Source organism: Lepus europaeus, chromosome 6 (assembly GCF_033115175.1).
Source record: "Lepus europaeus isolate LE1 chromosome 6, mLepTim1.pri, whole genome shotgun sequence".
NCBI classification, from domain to species: domain Eukaryota; kingdom Metazoa; phylum Chordata; class Mammalia; order Lagomorpha; family Leporidae; genus Lepus; species Lepus europaeus.
In genome coordinates, this window is record NC_084832.1 from 68,336,708 (window position 1) to 68,355,329 (window position 18,622).

Below are 18,622 nucleotides of genomic sequence, written 5' to 3' on the forward strand. Positions count from 1 at the left end.
TAGCACACCTCTACGGCAGAGAAACGCTTAAGTACACACCTTCACAATTCTGTTGTCTCATAACCTTTTGTTGAATGAAATTAGCCTTATTTACTGTTTTAAAAAAGTTTTTAAAAATTTTTTTTTTCTTGCTGAAAATACATAGCAGAGAATGAAACAAAGCTATATAAATATAGGACATGGTTTATTTTTATGATATGATATATATTTTGGTGAGTTAAGAAGTAAAAATCTGAGATTTCCAGTTTGAATTTTTTAAAGATTTATTTATTTATTTGAAAGATAGAGTTACAAAATGAAAGAGGAACAGAAGGAAAGAGATCTTCCATCCCTGGTTCACCCTCCAAATGGCGACAATGGCCAGGGCTGGGCCAGACCAAATGTAGAAGCTAGGAGCTTGTTCTGCATCTCCCATGTGGGTGGGAAGGGGCAGTACTCGGGCAATCCTCTGTTGCTTTCCCTGACACATTAGCAGAGACCTGGATTGGAAGTAGGGTGGCCAGGACTCAAACTGATGCCCATATGGGATGCTGGCATTGTGAGTAGCCTTTTAAACTGCTGTTCCACAACATAAGCCCTAAAAGTTCCAGCGTTGATGCTGGCTTTCCAAGTTATCTTGCTCTCAAATTCAAAAACATTTAAAACCAGTAAAGGTAAAACAAAAGTTAGAATGTTACCCTCTAAGCCTTACAGCCACACTGCTTGAGGCAATCTTTTATTTTATTTGAAAAGCAGAGCAACAGAGATTTTCCATCCACTAGCTAACTTCCCAAATAACTACAACAGCCTAGGCTGAGCCTGGCCAAAATCAGGAGCTGGGAACTCTTCATGTGGGTGGCATGGACCCAATTACTTGAGCCATATTCTGTCCCCCAGGATGTCACATTAGCAGGAAGCTGATATAGGGAGTAGAGCTGCGACTCAAATCATAGCATTCATTTACCCTGTCAAGTGACCTAAGCACAAATTATATGGATCCTCTTTGTTTACTCAGAAAGTATCCAAGTTTTCTATGATCAGCAAAATTTCATTTTATGGACTTAATCTTATAGTGGAGGTGAGCCTAGATACCTATAGTTACCTTTGAAATACTCCCTTCTTCTACCCCAAGAACAGACTTAGAAAGCAGAGGCATAAAGAGGTTCCACTTCTAATGCTTAACCACGATTAGCTACTAATTACTGTCATGTATACCCATCCACCACCACAAAGGCAGCCACACTGTTTAAACTGTCCAAGCAACATCTAGCGATATTGATGAACAACAGCTTACACTTCACAGATGTGTGCAGATGGGGATATTTTCTTAGCACCACATGTGATTCCAGTATTGCTGAAATTCTTAAATGGAATAAGGAATTACAAACTGTTTTTATAACAATAAAATTAATCTTTAATTGGAGAATTGGATAACATTGACTTTTCATTCCAGAATTTTAATCTATATATTTTTTAAATACAAAGTATATTTCCTATTCATTTAACCAATTAATCCAAAGGAAAAAAATACTATGATTACAAGTATGCTATGAAATAAATACTTCACGTAAGTTACACAGAAACAGTATTTTCAGAAAGCTTTATACAAATCTGGTATAAAACAAAATTAAATAAAACATTTTTTAAATGAAAAAATCAGTCTAACCTACATTCCTTCACAGAGGCACTTGCATTTCTTGTCCTAGCTTTCCAACAAATAAACTCTCAAATTATTTTTTTATCTTAACTGCATAAATTACATAAATGAAGTGTCTTATAAAAAGCCATAAACATAAAATTAAGGCCAACCTGGTCCTTGTGTCAGGTAAACAACACACTGAGAGGAACTTTTTATTAATAAAAGTCCTGTAATATACCTGGAGCAGGGATTCAAAGGGCACATATGTACCTATTGCAGATCTGACCCTTACAACACAATGTTCCCATGCTACTGGAAAAAAACTTAGCCCACTTGTGGCACATTCCTTTCAGGAACACAGGAATAGGGCTTTCTGTGGATAGATTTCCCTTCCTAACCACACTGAGATTTGGACCAAGCATTAACATACAACTTCTTTCTGGTTTGGAAAGTAGACTCCAGCCACCATAGGTGATGAGCAAAGTTAGCTCAAGATTTCTCAACTGCTACACAATTTACAGTAGAGCAAGGGGAAGACTGATGTGAGAGACTGCTATATAGCAAGGTTCCACCAAAACCTAGAACAAACTAGAACTGGAAAAACAGGGTTTTAATTGGGAAGCCAATCTTCAGACCAAGAGGAGAAAAATGTAGAAATAGAAAGTCAGAAAATATTTAGTCACAATAGTGCAAAGTGTTTGGCACATCCCCATACAAGTAACTCTCCTGAAACTTCACTGAGGTACACACATGTCAGGAATAAACTAAAGTTGGAAGAAGCACTGAGGAGAGGCCCTGTTTTTACTGCTACCTTTGAAAACCATTCTAGTTATGTTTAAGAACTCCTTCCAGTAAAGTGCTTAGGCATATGGCATAAGTCAGTTCATCCTCGCATTTTAAAGGTTTCTGCTAAGCCAAGGGGGGCTGGTCAGCATTGTGGAGTAGCAGGTTGAGCCACTGCCTGTAATGCCAGCATCCCATGTGGGTGCCGGTTCTAGTCCCAGCTGTTCTACTTCCAATCCGGCTCCCTGCTGATGTGCCTGGGAAAGCAATGGAAGATAGCCCAAGTGCTCAGGCCCCTGCATCAAAGAGGGAGGAGATCTTGAAGAAGCTCCTGGATTCTGGCTTTGGCCTGGCTCAGATCCAGTCATTGTGGCCATTTGAGAAGTGGACCAGTGGATCGAAGATCTCTCTTTCTCTCTCCATCCCCCCACCCCCTCTGTAACTATGACTTCCAAATAAATAAATCTTTAAAAAACAAAACAAATCAAAAAAGCCAGGCAAGGCTTCAAAACAAAGGCTAAAAGCATGGCTCATCCTCACAAGTTGATAGCCTTCATACCTTCTCTACTTGGAAGCCATTTTCTCCTCCTGGTCCCCTAAAAACTCCTCCTTAATTTTCAAGTCCAAGTTCAGACTTGTCCTATAAAGTCTTCATGAGTCCCTTGGTCAAATGCAGTGCTCCTCTTCTGGAAAGTGCCACTGCACTCCCGTGTTGCTGTCACTATGCTGCTTGTCTCCTCAGTGCACTGTAGGCTACTCAAACAGCACAAAATTTGCTTCTCCATCTTTGAATCTTCAGGATCTAGTACTCTGTGGATACTCAAAATAATCAACAGCCCACCTGACTTACTTTCTCTCAGTGAGTTCATTTTATGGAAGCTGAACAAACTGGACATCAGCAGGTGTTTCCATGACATTCAATAAATTATCCTGTGAACCCATTTTAGTTCCTACTGTTTTACCTGGGAGAATTTGTTTACCAGAGCAAATAACTAGCTTATAATTGTAGTCCTTCTTTATGACCTCATTCTTTTAAGTTACACCCTTATTTGACAGGCAAAGAGACAAAGAAAGCAGAGATAGACACGGACAAATGGCAACAGAACAAGAAGAGAAACAGATAAGAGAAAGTACTCATCCTATGGGTTCACTTCTCCAACACCTGCACAGTCAGGGCTGGTCTGGGTCTGGGGACAAAGCAGGGAACCAGGAATGAAATCAAGGTTTCCTATATAAGTAGCAGGAACTCAATCACTTGAATCATCACTTGTGGCTCCCAGGTTCTGCAATGGCAGGAAGCTTAATTCAGAAGCTGGAGCCAGGATTGAATGCACATACTCTGATGTCCTAACTCCTAGGCTAAACACCTTCCCACAATTCTTCCTTTAAATAACCTCATGCACTTAGAAGTAAGACTAAGTCCCAAGAAAGGCAATAAAAACATGATTGTTAATAACATTAAAAACAAATCTGATACTAGATCAGGAAAATGTAAACAAATTCTTGTGCTTGAATATCATTTTAAGCACTTAATAAAATTTGAGAATCTAAGAAAGATCCACAGTAAAAACAAAAAATTATGATCCAAATCAAAGAACATAGCCACTCCAAGGCACATACTTTTGTACTTGTTTTGCTCCAATTTCTGCTACATAGATTGCTCCAGTCTTTCTATCCACTTCTAGGAGATGTGGTAAAACTTGATCTGCCAGTTGGATTGTGCTGATCACAGAACACAGGCCAATGTCTCCCACAGGGGGTGCTGCCACAATTGAGAGCCTACTAAGATTCAGCTGGGCCACAATCAAGTACTTTTCATCAGGTGTAAATCTATGGAGAAAGAAGTTTTACATAATAAATTCATGCAAAATAAACATCAATCAACATTCTTTTTCCCTACAGTGCTAAATAACAGGAGGCACCTACTTGCTGAATGATTTAAGGAGAATTTAAGTTTGATCTAAATCTGTTTATGAGGGAGTAAGTGGTGGTAGAAATGGCCAAAGATTACTTTCAATCTTTAAAAAAATCAACACCATAATACTACACACAATAAAACTAATGGACAAGTTGTATTAGGCTGTAGTTGATACTACAGACTCAGGCTGATTTTGATGTGTTTAAAAATTTAGCAAATATATCTCAAGGGTAAAGACTGTAGGGGAGGACTAGCATACATTTTTTTTCCTGATACTAGAATTCTATAGAACACTGGAAGTGTAGTTGTTTTCACTTTACCTGGTATTGTAAAACATCAGCTATCAAATTTCTCTTGTATTCTTCCATTTTCCTCTGCTTAAATTGACCAATAACTATTTTAAAATACCAGCTGGCTCTTCAGAGGAAGTAATACAAATAGACTAAAACATCATTTCAAAATGCAAAGAAACAATTACCTGACTGCAGAAGGGCCCTCTTGTATGAAACAATTATCCCATGTTCCTAGCAACTCCCCAGTCTCTTTGTCAAACACTTGGATTCTTTTATTTCCTCGGTCAGCAACCCATACCTAAGAAATAAAACAAAACAAAACAAACAAAAGATCAACTGGAAAAGATCCAGAATATGAAAGGAAAGAAAAATGAAAGGCAGCGAATGAGTCTGTGTTTTCACACTGGGAGGGATTTAACTTGACATGGCGCAGCCATTTTGGTCACAATGGCCATCTTGCCCTTTCGGCAACCCTGGAAGTCATTGGAGCCCTACTGGGGTAAATCAGGTCAACAGGTAAGTGGTCAGGCTTCTCTTGCCAGGTAGGACCCTGGAATGCCCCTTATCTAATGCTTAGAATGGTATTTCTTAAGAAAGTCCAGATATACTTGGATTAGCAATGGGCCAACTTTGTCTATTAAATCCTCTCTTCCTTTCCTTAACTTGGAGCCCCATATGTCTTAAGGCTGCCAAAAACCACACTTCTGTCCAGGAGTCCACTGATAAATTAGTCTGTGTCATTGTGGATTTGCTGTTTCTTTGGTTTCCCATACCTTCCACTTTAGGTGGCCAGTTCATCCACATTAGATTTTTCTAAAATGAACACACATAATCTCATGTAGAACTTAGAGGATCGCAAGGAAGAAGGTATTAAAGGCCCCTGTCTCAGATGAGGAAACACTGAAGTTCAGAAAGGTTAAACGCCACATCTGAAATGCAGTCAAGTGGGACAGCTACAATATAAATGGCCATCTGTCTTAACCAGAAGCCTGCAGTATACTACATGTGTACGTTAATGTGTGAGCAACTAACAAACAGGAGTACTCCACCAGAATGCAGAGGCTCAGTAGGTATTTATTCCAGTAACAAGCATTCCCTTTCACTGAGTATGGTGCTGTTGAGTCCTATCCATCTCCATTGTTGGGCCAGGCAACAAAATAAACACTAGCAATGTTCATCTTCAGGAGTTCAGGAGAATGGGGGAAGTGAAGCATTCATTCTTTTACACATGCAACCTCAGTAGACCTATACCTGCCATTACCATGGCGTGTTCAAAGTGCTAAATCACTTAGGGAGGAAAGCTGGGCTAGTTCATAACACCTAAAGTAGGGTAAATAAGTTTAAAGATTTATTTATTTATATGAAAGGCAGAGTGACAGAGAGAAAGATAAAGAGATCGCCCATCTGCTGTTTCATTCCCCAAATGGCCCCAATAGCCAGGTCTGGACCAGGCTGAAGCCAAGGACCCAGGAACTCCACCCTGGTCTCCCACATGGTTGACAGGGGCCAAAGTAGATGGGCATGTTCTCCTGCCTTCCTGCATATTAGCAGGAAGCCATACTGCAAGCAGGGAAGCCAGGACTTAAACTGGTATTCAACATGGGATGTCAGCTTCACAGTAAGCCACTGCAACACACTGCCAGCCCTGATAGGTTTACTTCAGGTTTGTTAATAGGCCAAAATGAGTTATTAAGGAACTACTGTTGTGAAACAAGACGCTGATTCAATATAAATGACATTTCACGTACTGTATGTATGCAACCTATGACATAAACAAAATGAAATGTTTTTTGATGATGATGGCCTGAGTTGTCGAGGTAGGAAAGAATGAGCTTACTGGAGAGGAGGGCTCTCACTCTGATGTCTCTCACCCCCACCTTCAGGCTCGTAGGATTTGCTGAGTTTCTGGAACCAAAGGCTATTTCTTCAGGATAACCCTATGTACATCTTTGCCAGGGCTTGTGAATGTTAGCAGCCACTGAATTCCTCTCCAATAAGAAACAAATAAAGACTCATTATACCATTTGAGAAATGTTACAGATGATTACTTAAGGTAGTTTCTCAAGGTCTCCTCCTGATGTATGATTCTTTACTAAGGGTGAGTTTCCTTGAAGATTTTAGGGTTGCTGTCTCAAAAAAATGACCAATGAGAAAAAAAAAACCAGTTTATACACCAAGAATGACTGGCAATGCTTAACAGTGTCTTTTCTAGTCAACACTCAATGGGTTTTGATAATGAGAAATCTTGTTTAAGGGACAAGAAGTCTTTAACTCTTGAATGAATGAACTTTTCACATAGGGCTGTCATGATGACTGAAGGAGTTAGTCATATAAAATGCACAGACAGTGCTGTTCTTATAGAAGCACAAACACATAGAAATTAACATACTCATTCTTAATCACTTAGTAATGTCTGTGAACTCCCATCAAATGTTCTCTAAGACCTCTTAGAAAGCCATTCCTCACCATTGCTTACAAATCTGTGTCTAGGTCTTGCCTGCTATGAAATTTGACCTTTTCTCTTGGCTCCAAGTAGTAGTAATTAACCAAGCTCCATAAGGTAAGGTGCTAAGTCTGCATGCTAAGTTTCTAGTTTCCAATTCACACACAAACTTCACATGGTCAGTTAACTTGCTATAGTAGAGAGGAAGATGCAATGGATTTAGTGATCAAAACACTGTCAACAAAGGAGGCCCAATCAAATTAGAACGTTGCTTGCTGAGAATCAGAAGAAGAAAAGTATTAAAATGTCTACTGGCATGAAGGCAAGTACCCATTGTGCATCAAGACATTCAGTCAATTAATGAATGCTTATGACTACTGGGTGTTAGGCACTAAGACATAAAATGAAAGAGAATCAGTTCTTGAGCTCATACAGCCTATACACTATTAAGGGAGACGGACAATTAAATGATTATAACATAACATGATAGTTACATAAGGGAGAAATGCAGACCACTGAAGAAAAACAAGGAGAAACTGATATAAACCAATTTTTGTGGTGCTTGATTTGGGGAAGATAGAAGTGATATCTATGCTTAGCAGGTGATTAAAAGCAAAGAGGTAATAGTAGAAAAGACAGAAATTGACTGAAATTTGTTGGTTAAAGCTTTCTGCTCCCCAGAGTGGAGCTAGTGATGAGAATGAGTCGGCTTACGAGGCTGTCTTTTCCAAGCTTCCAAAATTAAACTCTCCCACCTTCCTTTTGACCAAGACAATTTTTGTTGTTGAGAACTGAAATTGTATTTGAACACAGTTTTTCCAGTAGCAGGGAAAGCTGTTTCCCAGGTAACTTCATGTTTGAATCCATTATTTGTTCCTTTGGTTCTTTAAGAGATACAGGATATCTATTTTGCTCATTTCTGCATATTTAGGAAACCCCTTCACTACAAGACTGAAACAGCTGTAAGAGAGTATGTGCACATACCCAGCCCCACAGGAACTGCCCAGACATACCTACTAATGTACATCATGATCTACCTATATAAGCTCAGATATGTAAGTGTAAACCATGAGCCAGATATACGTGTCCCTCTGACCCAACACACCTAGACACACACACACACACATTCGGACACACAATCTAGATACATTGTATTTTTACCCGGCCAGTTGAATCAACTGTAACACTGTGAGGTATGTTGAACTTAGCAGGCCCTGAGCCATTTTCTCCTCGCAGCCAAAGGATGCTGAAATCTATAAATGGTAAAAAAAATATACGGTCAGAGTGACATACAGAATGTCTAATACATTCGCATGTTACATTTGGAGACAGCTGCGAAAAACTATTCTATATCTGGTCAATTTAACTAAGTTTTCCTGGCGTCAGGTTTTTGAACCTACTTATTTGCCTAATTCCTACACTTAGAAAAGTCCTCTGCCTCAAGCAATTTATCTACTTTCATCTTCACCTGAAAGTTTTCATGACGGCTTCAAACCGTTGTTTAGGGCTATGCCACCCCCTCGCTCAAGCTGGTTCTCCTTCCCAACTTGCTTGTGGTGTTTCACTGGGATTGATCACTAACATTATGTTTTTATTGTCTGTCTCCTTGAATCCCCATGGTAGGGGCTGAACTGTGGCATTCCAAAAGTTTTTGCAGAGTGCTATCCCTTGGTCCCTGAGCATCTGACCTTGCTGGGAAATCCTTACAAGAGAAAAGTGGAAGGTTTGAGACACAGAGGCACACAGAAGGGGCCATATGAAGACAGAGGCAGGGTGGAGTTATGCTGCCTCTAGCCAAGGACTCCCTGAACTACAGATGCTAGAAGAGCCAAGGAAGGAGTTTCCCCTAGAGCCTGTTGGGGAAACATGGCCTGCCACACAGATTCCGACTTCTGGATTCCAGAACTATAATTCCTGTTGTTCCAAGCCATCCAATTTGTTGCAATCTGTTATGGCAGCCCCAGGCAATTAATATTTCCATATTCAATCTGACTCTTAAATTTGACTGTTTCTTTCATAAAATTATTTGGATTCCTGTTTTATTCCACCCAACCTCCCTTTAACTGTTACCAACTGAATCCAGTTACTAAGTGATAAATAGATCACAGCCTCTACATGGCAGTCCCCGGAAATACATCCTGACACAGTGTTGAGTTCTGTAAAAAAACTCAGCTTCCATAACATCACTGTCCCACTAAAAACACCTCAGACACTTTATGGGCAAAAATAGGGCTTCAAAAATCCTCATACATGCTCTCAAGGGCACTCCAAATCTTATTTTCCACTGCCCAGAAAGTGTATTTTCAGCTACTTTTCTGCTAACGACTTCTGAGGAACTTGCGATAGAAAGCCTCCATGGATGCTCTGCCCAACTCCCTCTTCTTCCAACAAAACCAACCTAGCTTAAGAAACACTTCCTTCACGGTATCTTGTCCTATTTTTCCAGTTAATTTAGTTTCTCCTTCTCCTAATTCCCATTTGTTCGAAAAATCAATACCATAGATTATGTTTAAATGTTTTACCTATAACAATGAACCTGAACCTACTGATACCACTGAGAACACCGAGTCGAGCACGCAATAAAGCGTTTGCTATCAATCAGCTTGCAGGATCCGTGACACTGGGATTCTAGGTTCTTTTCTTTCTTTCTTTAATTTGCATGTATTTCATAAATACAACTTTAGGAACATAGTAATTCTTTCCACAGTACCCGCCCTACCACCCACTCTCCCACCCCTCTTCCACATCCCTCTCTTGTTCTCCATCTTATTTTTTTTTTACTAAGATCTATTTTCATATAATTTTATTTATAGAGGACTAACTCTATTCTAGGTAAAGAGTTCAATGCTTTGTATGAGAAGGAAAAAAAAAAAAAAACAAAAAAACTTTTCCTCAACAGTCCACACAAGGGCTTTCAAAGTCATTGCATCTTGAAGGTAATTTGACTTTTTTTTTTTTAGAAACTTAATTACTTTTAAAGAACCCAAGAATGATACATCTTTCCTGAGCTCTTACAATAACTATAAATGAGACATAATAATCTCCTCCACTTAATACCCTAAATGAAGTAAATCTTTGAGAACAAGTTTTACTACTAAATCTCAGAATCCAACTCTTTTAGGACAGAGGTCCTGCATGGGAAGTTTGTGCACAGTGACTCTTGTTGTTAATTTAACAATTAACACTCTTATGTATGATGTCAGTCAGTGACCACCCGAAGCTCTTGACATGAGCTGCCTAGGCTATGGAGGCTTTTTGGGCCCACAAACTCAACAAAGCATAAGCAAAGTGGAAGTTCTCTCCTCCATTAAGAGAAAAGTACATCCTTCTTTGTGGTCACTTTTTTCCACTGGGGTCTCACCCACAGACATCCTTCACGCAGAACATTTTTTGCCAGAGTGTTTTGGCTTTCCATGTCTGAAATGCTCCCCTGGGCTTTTTGGCCAGACCAGAATGCCTTAAGGGTGGGATTCTAGGTTTCTAACTTCTTTCTTGATTGGTTAGGATGCCCACTGATATCCTGAGATCACTGTAAATTCTCATACTGCCTCCAATTCCTTTCAGAGGAAACCCCTAGCTTTTGGTGCAGAATAAGCAGGCTTGTTATCAGAATCAATTACTATTGCCAATCTCACCCACCTGTCTTCTAGTTTTCTCCTTATGACACACTTTACCCTTTACACATAGTTTCACATACAACACTGTTACAATATTATACCAAATATCAAATCCAATCTGAAAAACATAAATCTTATAATAGTATACAGAATTAAGCCACACTTACCTTGGGACAATTTGATCAACCTGTTATTTAATCCTCCATCTCCATCCACAATGTAGATATCTCCTGTGTCCTCTACATATAATTCTGCAGGATTATCGAACTGCAGAGGATTCAAACTGGAGCCTTTTTTCCCTGGGGTACCCAAGACTTGAACAAGATCACCCAAGGAATTGTATTTTTTAACAGTATGACCATATGATCCTGTAAAGAAAGGCATATACACCACCATTGCATAGTCACATTTTTCAAGTAAGTTGGGAGTAAAAATATGCCAGAATTAATAGTAATCAAGTAGGCTCAGATAATTAAATATTGTAACTGACAGGTAATAGAGCTTCTTATGTTGCAGGCAAACTCATTCATGAATTAGTCTCAGCTACTTCAAAATTAGCTGATTATAAATTCTAATAAAAGAAAATAATTGAACACATTCTACAGAAAACTCATGTTAACAAATTATAGATGCACTAATTTCTTATTTAATCTTTTGCCCTTGAACAAGTACTGCTTATTAAAGAAAATCAAGAGGGAATTTTAGAAAAGATCTTTTATTTGAAAGTGTTACTTCAGTTACAAATAGATCTTAAACATCAGTAGGTCAATAAAAAATTCTCTATACTACCAATTTTTAACTATTTTTTCTCTCAGTGGAAACAAATAACTCATTAACTTTTCTTTCCTAGGAAGGAAATTATCTTCCTAATCATTAGTGTCTTATTTTATTAATTACATTAAAATTTCTTTGAATTACAATGATTTTGAAAGAAAAAGCATAAAGTAGAAAGTTATTAAATAAAAAATTATAAAGCAGTTAATAGAAATCAACATGAAGGCATATTAAAAAAACTGAGAAGTGTTCAAAGGATGAACTAGAAACACTGAGCTCACCATCAATAAAGTAAATCAGCTTGCCTTATAAGTCTAACTTTGAACATGTATTTATTATTGTATTTTCTTTGAAGTTTGAGCTAAATAAAGTGTATAGCCATGAGAGAACATGATATTATTAAGGAAAGTAAACCCCAAAGTTTCTGAAGGATTGGCAAAAGGGATAGAATAGCAGGAAATAATGTGTTTTTTTAAATGGCTGACTTGCAGTCATATTTTCATTAGAGGACATTTATTCCTGTGAAAAATGGGAAGAAACATAAAAACTATTTTCAGATCTGTGGGTTGGAAAACAAGCTGTAATGGAAAGAATGAGGATATCGTCTGTGCTGTTTTTATTTCTGGCAATCAGTGAAGTCTACAAAAAAAAAATCACAGGAATGGGGTGAATTAAAGTAAAGGACTTTAGCAGTACTTCTGAAAAATAAATAGTGAGAAGAGACAGATTTCATCACAATATTGCAATGAACTCAGAAATAACCTAGGATTTTAACAAGAACCATACCATCTAAAATACTGCTTGAAATAAATGGGTTATCAGTTGAGACCAAGAACTCTTTTTGGGTTCTGAGAACAGATGTGGTAAAGGCACTACTTAAAAACTGAGATCTCATAAACTCTTTTTTTTTTTTTTTTGAGACCTCTTTAGTACTATCTGAATTAGCAGAATGTCCTTCAACCAAGAGCTTAACTGGGTCACAGTCATTAATGCTGAGTCCCTAAGGTCACACCAGACTGTGGTACTGCCTGTGTTAAGCCACAGTACAGGTGAACTGCCTTCTATGAACACTTTCTTCATAGTTATAAATTCAATCATTTCAGCACTTTCTACTAAAAATACTTGATGGTGGGGAGATTTCAGACATATTGCAGTGGAATTTCAAAAATGTGAACACCAATGTATACAAAATTTGTGCTCAAGGCAACAAAACAATCTCAGTCTCTCTCGAAAGAGAAACGGTGAAGGAAAATGACAGCCAAGGATTGCATTCATTTGCTTCTAAGATCACTGTTTTATCTGGCTTCATAGAAGAGACACAGACTTCTCTAATCAGAAGAATAAAAGATGCTTTAAAAAAGTCCCTCAACAAGTTAAAAGAAAGACCAAAATAACTAGACTTCTTGCTAAACTTCTTGATTCTGCAGAAGTATGTGAAGATTTTTACAGACAAGCTTGTATCATGAACTATTAAGGAAATTGCAATTAGATTGGGCAACTGTGATTTTAAAACGTACAAGCAAGAACAGGGGCAAAGATGTGATTTCTAGCAAGGTAATTGAATAGACATTACTACACATACCACTTCCTACATCCGTGATCCAGATGGACTGTTCGTGTGGTGTACTGGCTGCAAATATACCATGAGGGGAGTCAACTGTGTAATTCCAGGCTCGTAGGAAATATCCATCCTCTGTGAACACTAATACCTTTGGGATGTTATCCCCTCTCTGAAGGTATACAAAAATAACTGCTTAGATAGGGTAGGCTCTAAGGAGCAGTCATCTTTATTGTGGCTTAGAGAAACAGAAATTAAAGGTTAATCGACAAACTTAGTAACTTTTAAAATACCACCTTCCAAAATCTAACAATATCACATTCAAAACCAAACTACTGACTTGAAAACAACCCAAAAACAAGTTACAAAATCAGCCCAGTGCAACAGGAAGAATGTGGCTTCCTCTGTGTTCAAACATACTATAAATCCCTGTTTTATTTACCTGGGCGACGTAAACCAATCCATTGAGGGAGTCAACTGCAACACAAAACGTTGTTCCAGTGAAGTATTCCGAATACTTGGGCCAACCCACATCCAGCCGGTAAAGAATTTCCTCAGCGTTCCAGTTAATTTGAAAAGAAAGTTTCCTAAAAACCTTAAGAAAATTCAGGATATTAAGATTTCGTTTTCCCTCTAGGTAGGAAAAGAAGAGGGGGTGCGGGCTTGGGTACGCAGTGTTTATTTGCAGCATGCATCGACAACCGGATTGCCGGACCGAGATCATTCCAAAGAAACCTGCTTATCCATCTAAAGGCCGAGACGACCACAATACGAGCCTGCAGATTACTTGAGGCTGGAGTAGGAGCTGGGGAAAAAGAGGAAATCAAGGAAATGGCGATGGACCGCATCCAAACTAGCGCTCAGAGACAAGCGGGAGAGGTGGAGAGGGAGCCCGAGCCCAAGACTGGCGTCGCCCCCCAGCAAATACACCCGCCGGTCATTCAGAGCCTCGCCATCCAGCTCACCGGAGAACCACAGATGTGGAAATGCAAAACCAGCAACGCAAGCAAGACGCAGGCGCCGGCGGCGCACACCCAGAATCTCGCCATGACCAGACGGCGTAGGAGGAGAAGCGCCCGCAGTTGGCTGGGGACTTCCGGGACAGCAGCGGGCCCGAGCCCCTCGTCGCTGCACCGGGGCCCTGCCCTTCCCAAGCCCCTTCCTCCAGGTCACTCTCACTGCAGGCGCGCGTTTTGAGAAAGAACCGGAGCGGAGATCTTGGCGAGAGTCAGCCACGCCAGCCCAAACTCGCTGCAGGTTCTCGGGTCCCCGCCTCCCTTGTCAGGTGCTTTGGTAGACCCAGTGACCACGCCTCCGCGTCCTCTGGGCGGTCCCGCCCACTAAGAAAAAAAGTGGGGCGCCCGCAGAAAATGCCTTACCCGCTCGCAAGTCATTCTTTTAATTCAAGTTGAACAATCAACATATTGCACACGGAATTACTGTCTGAAAGACGATGTGACACTCAAAGAAACGACTTCTGGGCTCTGAGACGGACTTCAGCCACATCCTCTTCGGAGGTATCAGGCATCTGTTGTAGATGCCTATGTTCCCACATCAGGCCCCCTCTCCTGGCTCCAAGGAAAGAGCGGCCCAGGCTGGCGGCGCGGAGTTGATTTTGCTGCGACGCGACGCGCTTTAGAGAAGGTCCCCGTGAGCTGGTGGGGGCTGTAGGGGTAACGCGGCAGGCGCCTGGCGGTTTACAGAACTGCGGTGTTCGGGAGTCCCCTTATGCGAGGCCGTGTCCCCCTTCGCCCGGCTTCCGAAGCTGTCTGGCTGCCGGCCCGCTCCCGGAAACCTCGGCTGCTGGTAACAAAGAGCCTGCCGGGCCGCCTGCTACCGGGCTGCAGGATTCCGGAGTCGGGCTCAGAGGCCGGGGTGGGGGGAGCGCCACCCGGGCCATGAGTCCGGGTTTGCGACGGTGAGGGCGAGGCCGGCGCGGCGCTGGTACGGGCCGGGAGGCCGGCGCCTTCCCCGCTGCAGCCCGCGGGGTTCGGGGCGCAGGTGCCTCTGCTTCCCTGGCGCCTGCACCCGGGAAAGCGGCTTCACGCGCATCCTCCGGCCGTGCCGGGCCGTCAGCGACAGGGCAAGGAGGCTCAGCACCGGCCACCGAGCCCGCGGGCTTGTCTGCGGCACTCAGAGGACCCGGCTCTTCCCCGAGGCGCCCTGAAGCTTTGTGTAAGAAGCTGAGGAAAGTCTGACGGGACTGTTTTTTGTTTTTAGTAATTAAAAAAAAAAAGTTTTCTAAGTCTCGGTTTTTAGAAATTTTTGCGGACTTTGCCATACTCTACCTCTTCGCCTCCTTTCTCTTGCTCTGGGTGTCTTTTTTTTTTTTTTTTTTCTCCCCCGCTATAAGTATTTTTACTGGCCGCAGAGCAGACGAGACATGGACGTTTTGTAGTTGAAATTGTAGCTTACAACCTCGAGAAAGTAGGAAAGATGGACAAAAAGTCCTTTGAAACGGTGCTGGATGAAATTAGAAAGGTAATTATTCTAGATTCTTTCAATTATTCTACGAGATTCTACTGTTTATTCTCTTGGAGGTACTGTGTGTGGATTGCACAGGATATGGGTCGTAGCATTGCCAGGTTGGTTTGCATTTTCACGTGGAGTGTAGGCATTCGATTCTTGGATGCATTTCGTGTTGCAAGTAGAAATTAAGTTACGTTAACGCTGAACTTGAGAAACCGTGTGGTGGAAGTTATGTACCCTAACTCTCGGAGTGAACCAGGCTGCAACAATTAAAAACCAAAAAAAAAAAAAAAAAAAAAAAGTTACCTATTTGGACTGAAAGGAACTGGCATTGTTGCATGGACACCAGGTGCCTGGCCTAGGCCTTCCAGGCGATTCCTACTTACTTGCATTTCCATAATCGTCAGACATTTGCCAGACCAGAAAGGAAGCGACACCGTGTGCTCTGATGCTTATTTCAGTTCATCAAGTTATTAGTAAAATTGTATCTGGCTTTGCTCTTTTACTGTCTTTTTAACAATTTTTCTTTTCATTTTCAAATTGATGCTCCGTTTTTCATATTTGATGACAGCGCTCTTATTTGAACAAATATCTGTTTTTGCAAAGCCAGTTTGTTCTATTAAAGTGTGAAATACAATGGTGGCTTACTAATTGTATACTTAGAATTTGTCAGATTGTGAGTTGATTTTTGTTCACTGCTGATGAGAGAATTGACTAGCAGATTTCTATATTTGGAAGATAAAGAGTGTCAGTTTGCATAATCCCTCCCTTCTGTTGACAGAATGTCACATAGTAAATACTAATGACTAGAATAAGGCATTTTCCAGAGATGAAACACATAAGATGGCAACTTAAATCCGTATTTCTGGTCAGCAATCAAAGTATGTCTTTTGCTGGCTTTACCAATTGATTAAAAACATTCCATCATCTTGATCCCTTAAAAATAAGTTAAGTATGAGTGTTACTATTGACTTTTCATTTTAAAGATGTGTTTGTTTATTTGAGAGGCAGAGTTACAGAAAGATGGAAGGAGAGACAGAGAAGTCTTCCAACTAATGATTCACTCCCTAAATGGCTGAAATGGCTGGAGCTGGGCTGATCCAAAGCTGGGAGCTTCTTCAGGGTCTCTCCCACACTGGTGCAGGGGCCCAAGCACTTAGGCCAGCCTCCACTGCTTTCCTAGGCCATCAGCTGGGAACTGGATCAGAAGTGGAACATCCTGGACTGGCGCCCATTTGAGATGCAGGCACTGCAGGTGGAGGCTTAACCTACTATGCCACAGTGCTGGCCCCTGAATTTTTTATTTTTTCAAAGAATTACTTTTAGACTTTGTGGATGTAGGTCCCTTTAATCTCTTTTCCTGATTGTCACCATTGGATTTTAGATAAGACTGTTAATTTAAAGCAGAGGCCTGTAAGGAGACACTAGGAAAACAGGAAGCCAAAAAAGGAAAGGGGACAGGAATGTTGACTTTGTTTATCAAAAGTGAGATACTGAGTTTCATGAGTTAAGGGGCACTTATTGTGTGAATCTGTTCTAAACACCTTCCCTGTGTGATATGATCTTTTAGCAACCCTAAGGTAGGTACTGTTCCTAATTTTTCCTAGTCTCTCTGAGTTAACTCAAAGTTACCTCTCTGGCAAGTTGTGGGGAGCAGTGTTCAGACTGTGGTGTGCTGGTGGGCCTGGGGATACAGCTGGGCCTCTCAGGCATTGAAATAATTGAGACATCATTTGGTGCCAGCACAGTGCAGGATTTGATCCAGAAGCTTCCTTCTGACTGATCAGTAGTGATAAATGGTAATCAAACTCGTAAGAGTACATTATCTACCCACACTTCATCTGTGAAAGCTAAGCTGTTGAGCACCCTGGAAGTTTTTACTTCTCTGGTCATAGTATTTTCTCCTAGCATAATCGTATATATGAGAAGCACAGATATAATTGTTTTGTAGTTCAAGCAAAGAGATTCACTGATTTTTAATGGTTAGTGTTTGTCAAGTTCTGATAGCTACATTCAGCAAATGTTTGCAAAGGGAGCATGTGTGATTACTGTTGGCCTTGATAGTGCTGTGTCAAGGCTGCGAACTTCTCTGTGACCCTACTTTTGATGGATTCCATTTAGTGACTACCTGTTGTGTGTCAGATCTGATGTTGGCTGTGGTAATGCTCCCTGTAACTCTTTGAGATGGGTAGTGAATGAATGAAGTTCCCTCTAATGGGTGAGGAAACTTTCGGGGTAATTAAAATGCTTCTCAAAGGCTGCCAGCCAGTGGCAGATGCAAACAATTTAGGACCCTCGTGCTTCGGGGTTCTTGTATCCCTGAACAAGCACTGAGAATCTCTACATTGTATATTGTTCCTCTATCAGAGTGCATAACAGGTGCTCAGTAAGTCAGTCATGATTGATGTCCCATACATTTGATGTTAACAGTGACAATTTGGTTGGACCTGCTGTATTTCAGAACTCTTTAACTACATTCACAGGAATTCTGTATGTACTCTCTACTGATGTTGAATGCTATCAGTTTCCATTTTATTCCTTTTTAGGAGAGAGTAGGGAGGTCCAGGATGTGCTCTTAACTCATTTGTGTTACAGTAGGACCTTGAAAAGGTAAAATGTCATGTCACCACGTTGAACTTAGCAGCCTTCTGCAAGGCAGGGCTAAAGGAGGCCACACTGTTGAGTGGCTTCTACCGTTCTGGTGATGTATGCATGTTACCGTGCTGCTCCCATATGTTAACTCTGTGTTTCCTTATCTTTTCAGGCTGTTTTGACGGAGTACAAATTAAAAGCAATTGAATATGTGCATGGATACTTCTCTAGTGAACAGGTATTCCTCATATTTTTAAACAAGGATTTTCTTTTATATCAGTGTTCTGCTTAATGCTGACCTGTTGGTCAAATTCAGGATTGCTTTTACTTTTTGCTGTATTTATTCAAGAACTTTAGAAGCTTTCAGCTTTGGCAGAAAGCTTTACAGAATTTATAATTCAGGAGCATTTTATAAAACAGCACAAATTCACCACAATAGCATATTCTAACATGATTTTCAAATCCAGTGTCAAAAAAATTTTTAAATGTTTTTCTTTCTGTCCACTATACCAACATATTTTAAACTTTTAATAGAAAACTTACTCAAATATGTAAAA

General features: G+C 40.5%; 2 protein-coding genes across 2 annotated transcripts in view; one reads left to right on the plus strand and one right to left on the minus strand.

The window, feature by feature from the left end:
- Positions 1–320: 320 nt before the first annotated feature.
- Positions 321–14,292, minus strand: NHLRC3 (NHL repeat containing 3). Its single transcript, XM_062194336.1, has 7 exons — positions 13,970–14,292; positions 13,447–13,599; positions 13,029–13,176; positions 10,840–11,040; positions 8,217–8,308; positions 4,798–4,910; positions 321–4,231 (listed from the first exon to the last, which is right to left on the minus strand). The coding sequence occupies exons 1-7, from the start codon at positions 14,051–14,053 to the stop codon at positions 3,991–3,993; spliced, it is 1,032 nt and encodes a 343-aa protein (XP_062050320.1). The 5' UTR covers positions 14,054–14,292; the 3' UTR covers positions 321–3,990.
- A 711-nt stretch (positions 14,293–15,003) lies between these two features.
- Positions 15,004–18,622, plus strand: part of PROSER1 (proline and serine rich 1) — a 32,286-nt gene continuing 28,667 nt past the window's right edge. Inside the window, exons 1-2 of the mRNA XM_062194337.1 lie at positions 15,004–15,485; positions 18,238–18,303. Coding sequence (XP_062050321.1) covers positions 15,441–15,485; positions 18,238–18,303 — 111 coding nt within the window. The 5' untranslated portion in view covers positions 15,004–15,440. The remainder of the gene's footprint in view (positions 15,486–18,237; positions 18,304–18,622) is intronic.

Bases quoted from the DNA above. Each gene is read 5' to 3' on its own strand.
- NHLRC3 (XM_062194336.1), bottom strand. From the start codon at position 14,053: ATGGCGAGATTCTGGGTGTGCGCCGCCGGCGCCTGCGTCTTGCTTGCG. The intron at 4,911-8,216 runs GTAAAAATACAA...TTTATTTCTTAG, and splicing joins CAGTTGATTCAACTGGCCGG to GTATGGGTTGCTGACCGAGG. The intron at 4,232-4,797 runs GTAATTGTTTCT...CTTTCTCCATAG, and splicing joins GAGGGCCCTTCTGCAGTCAG to ATTTACACCTGATGAAAAGT.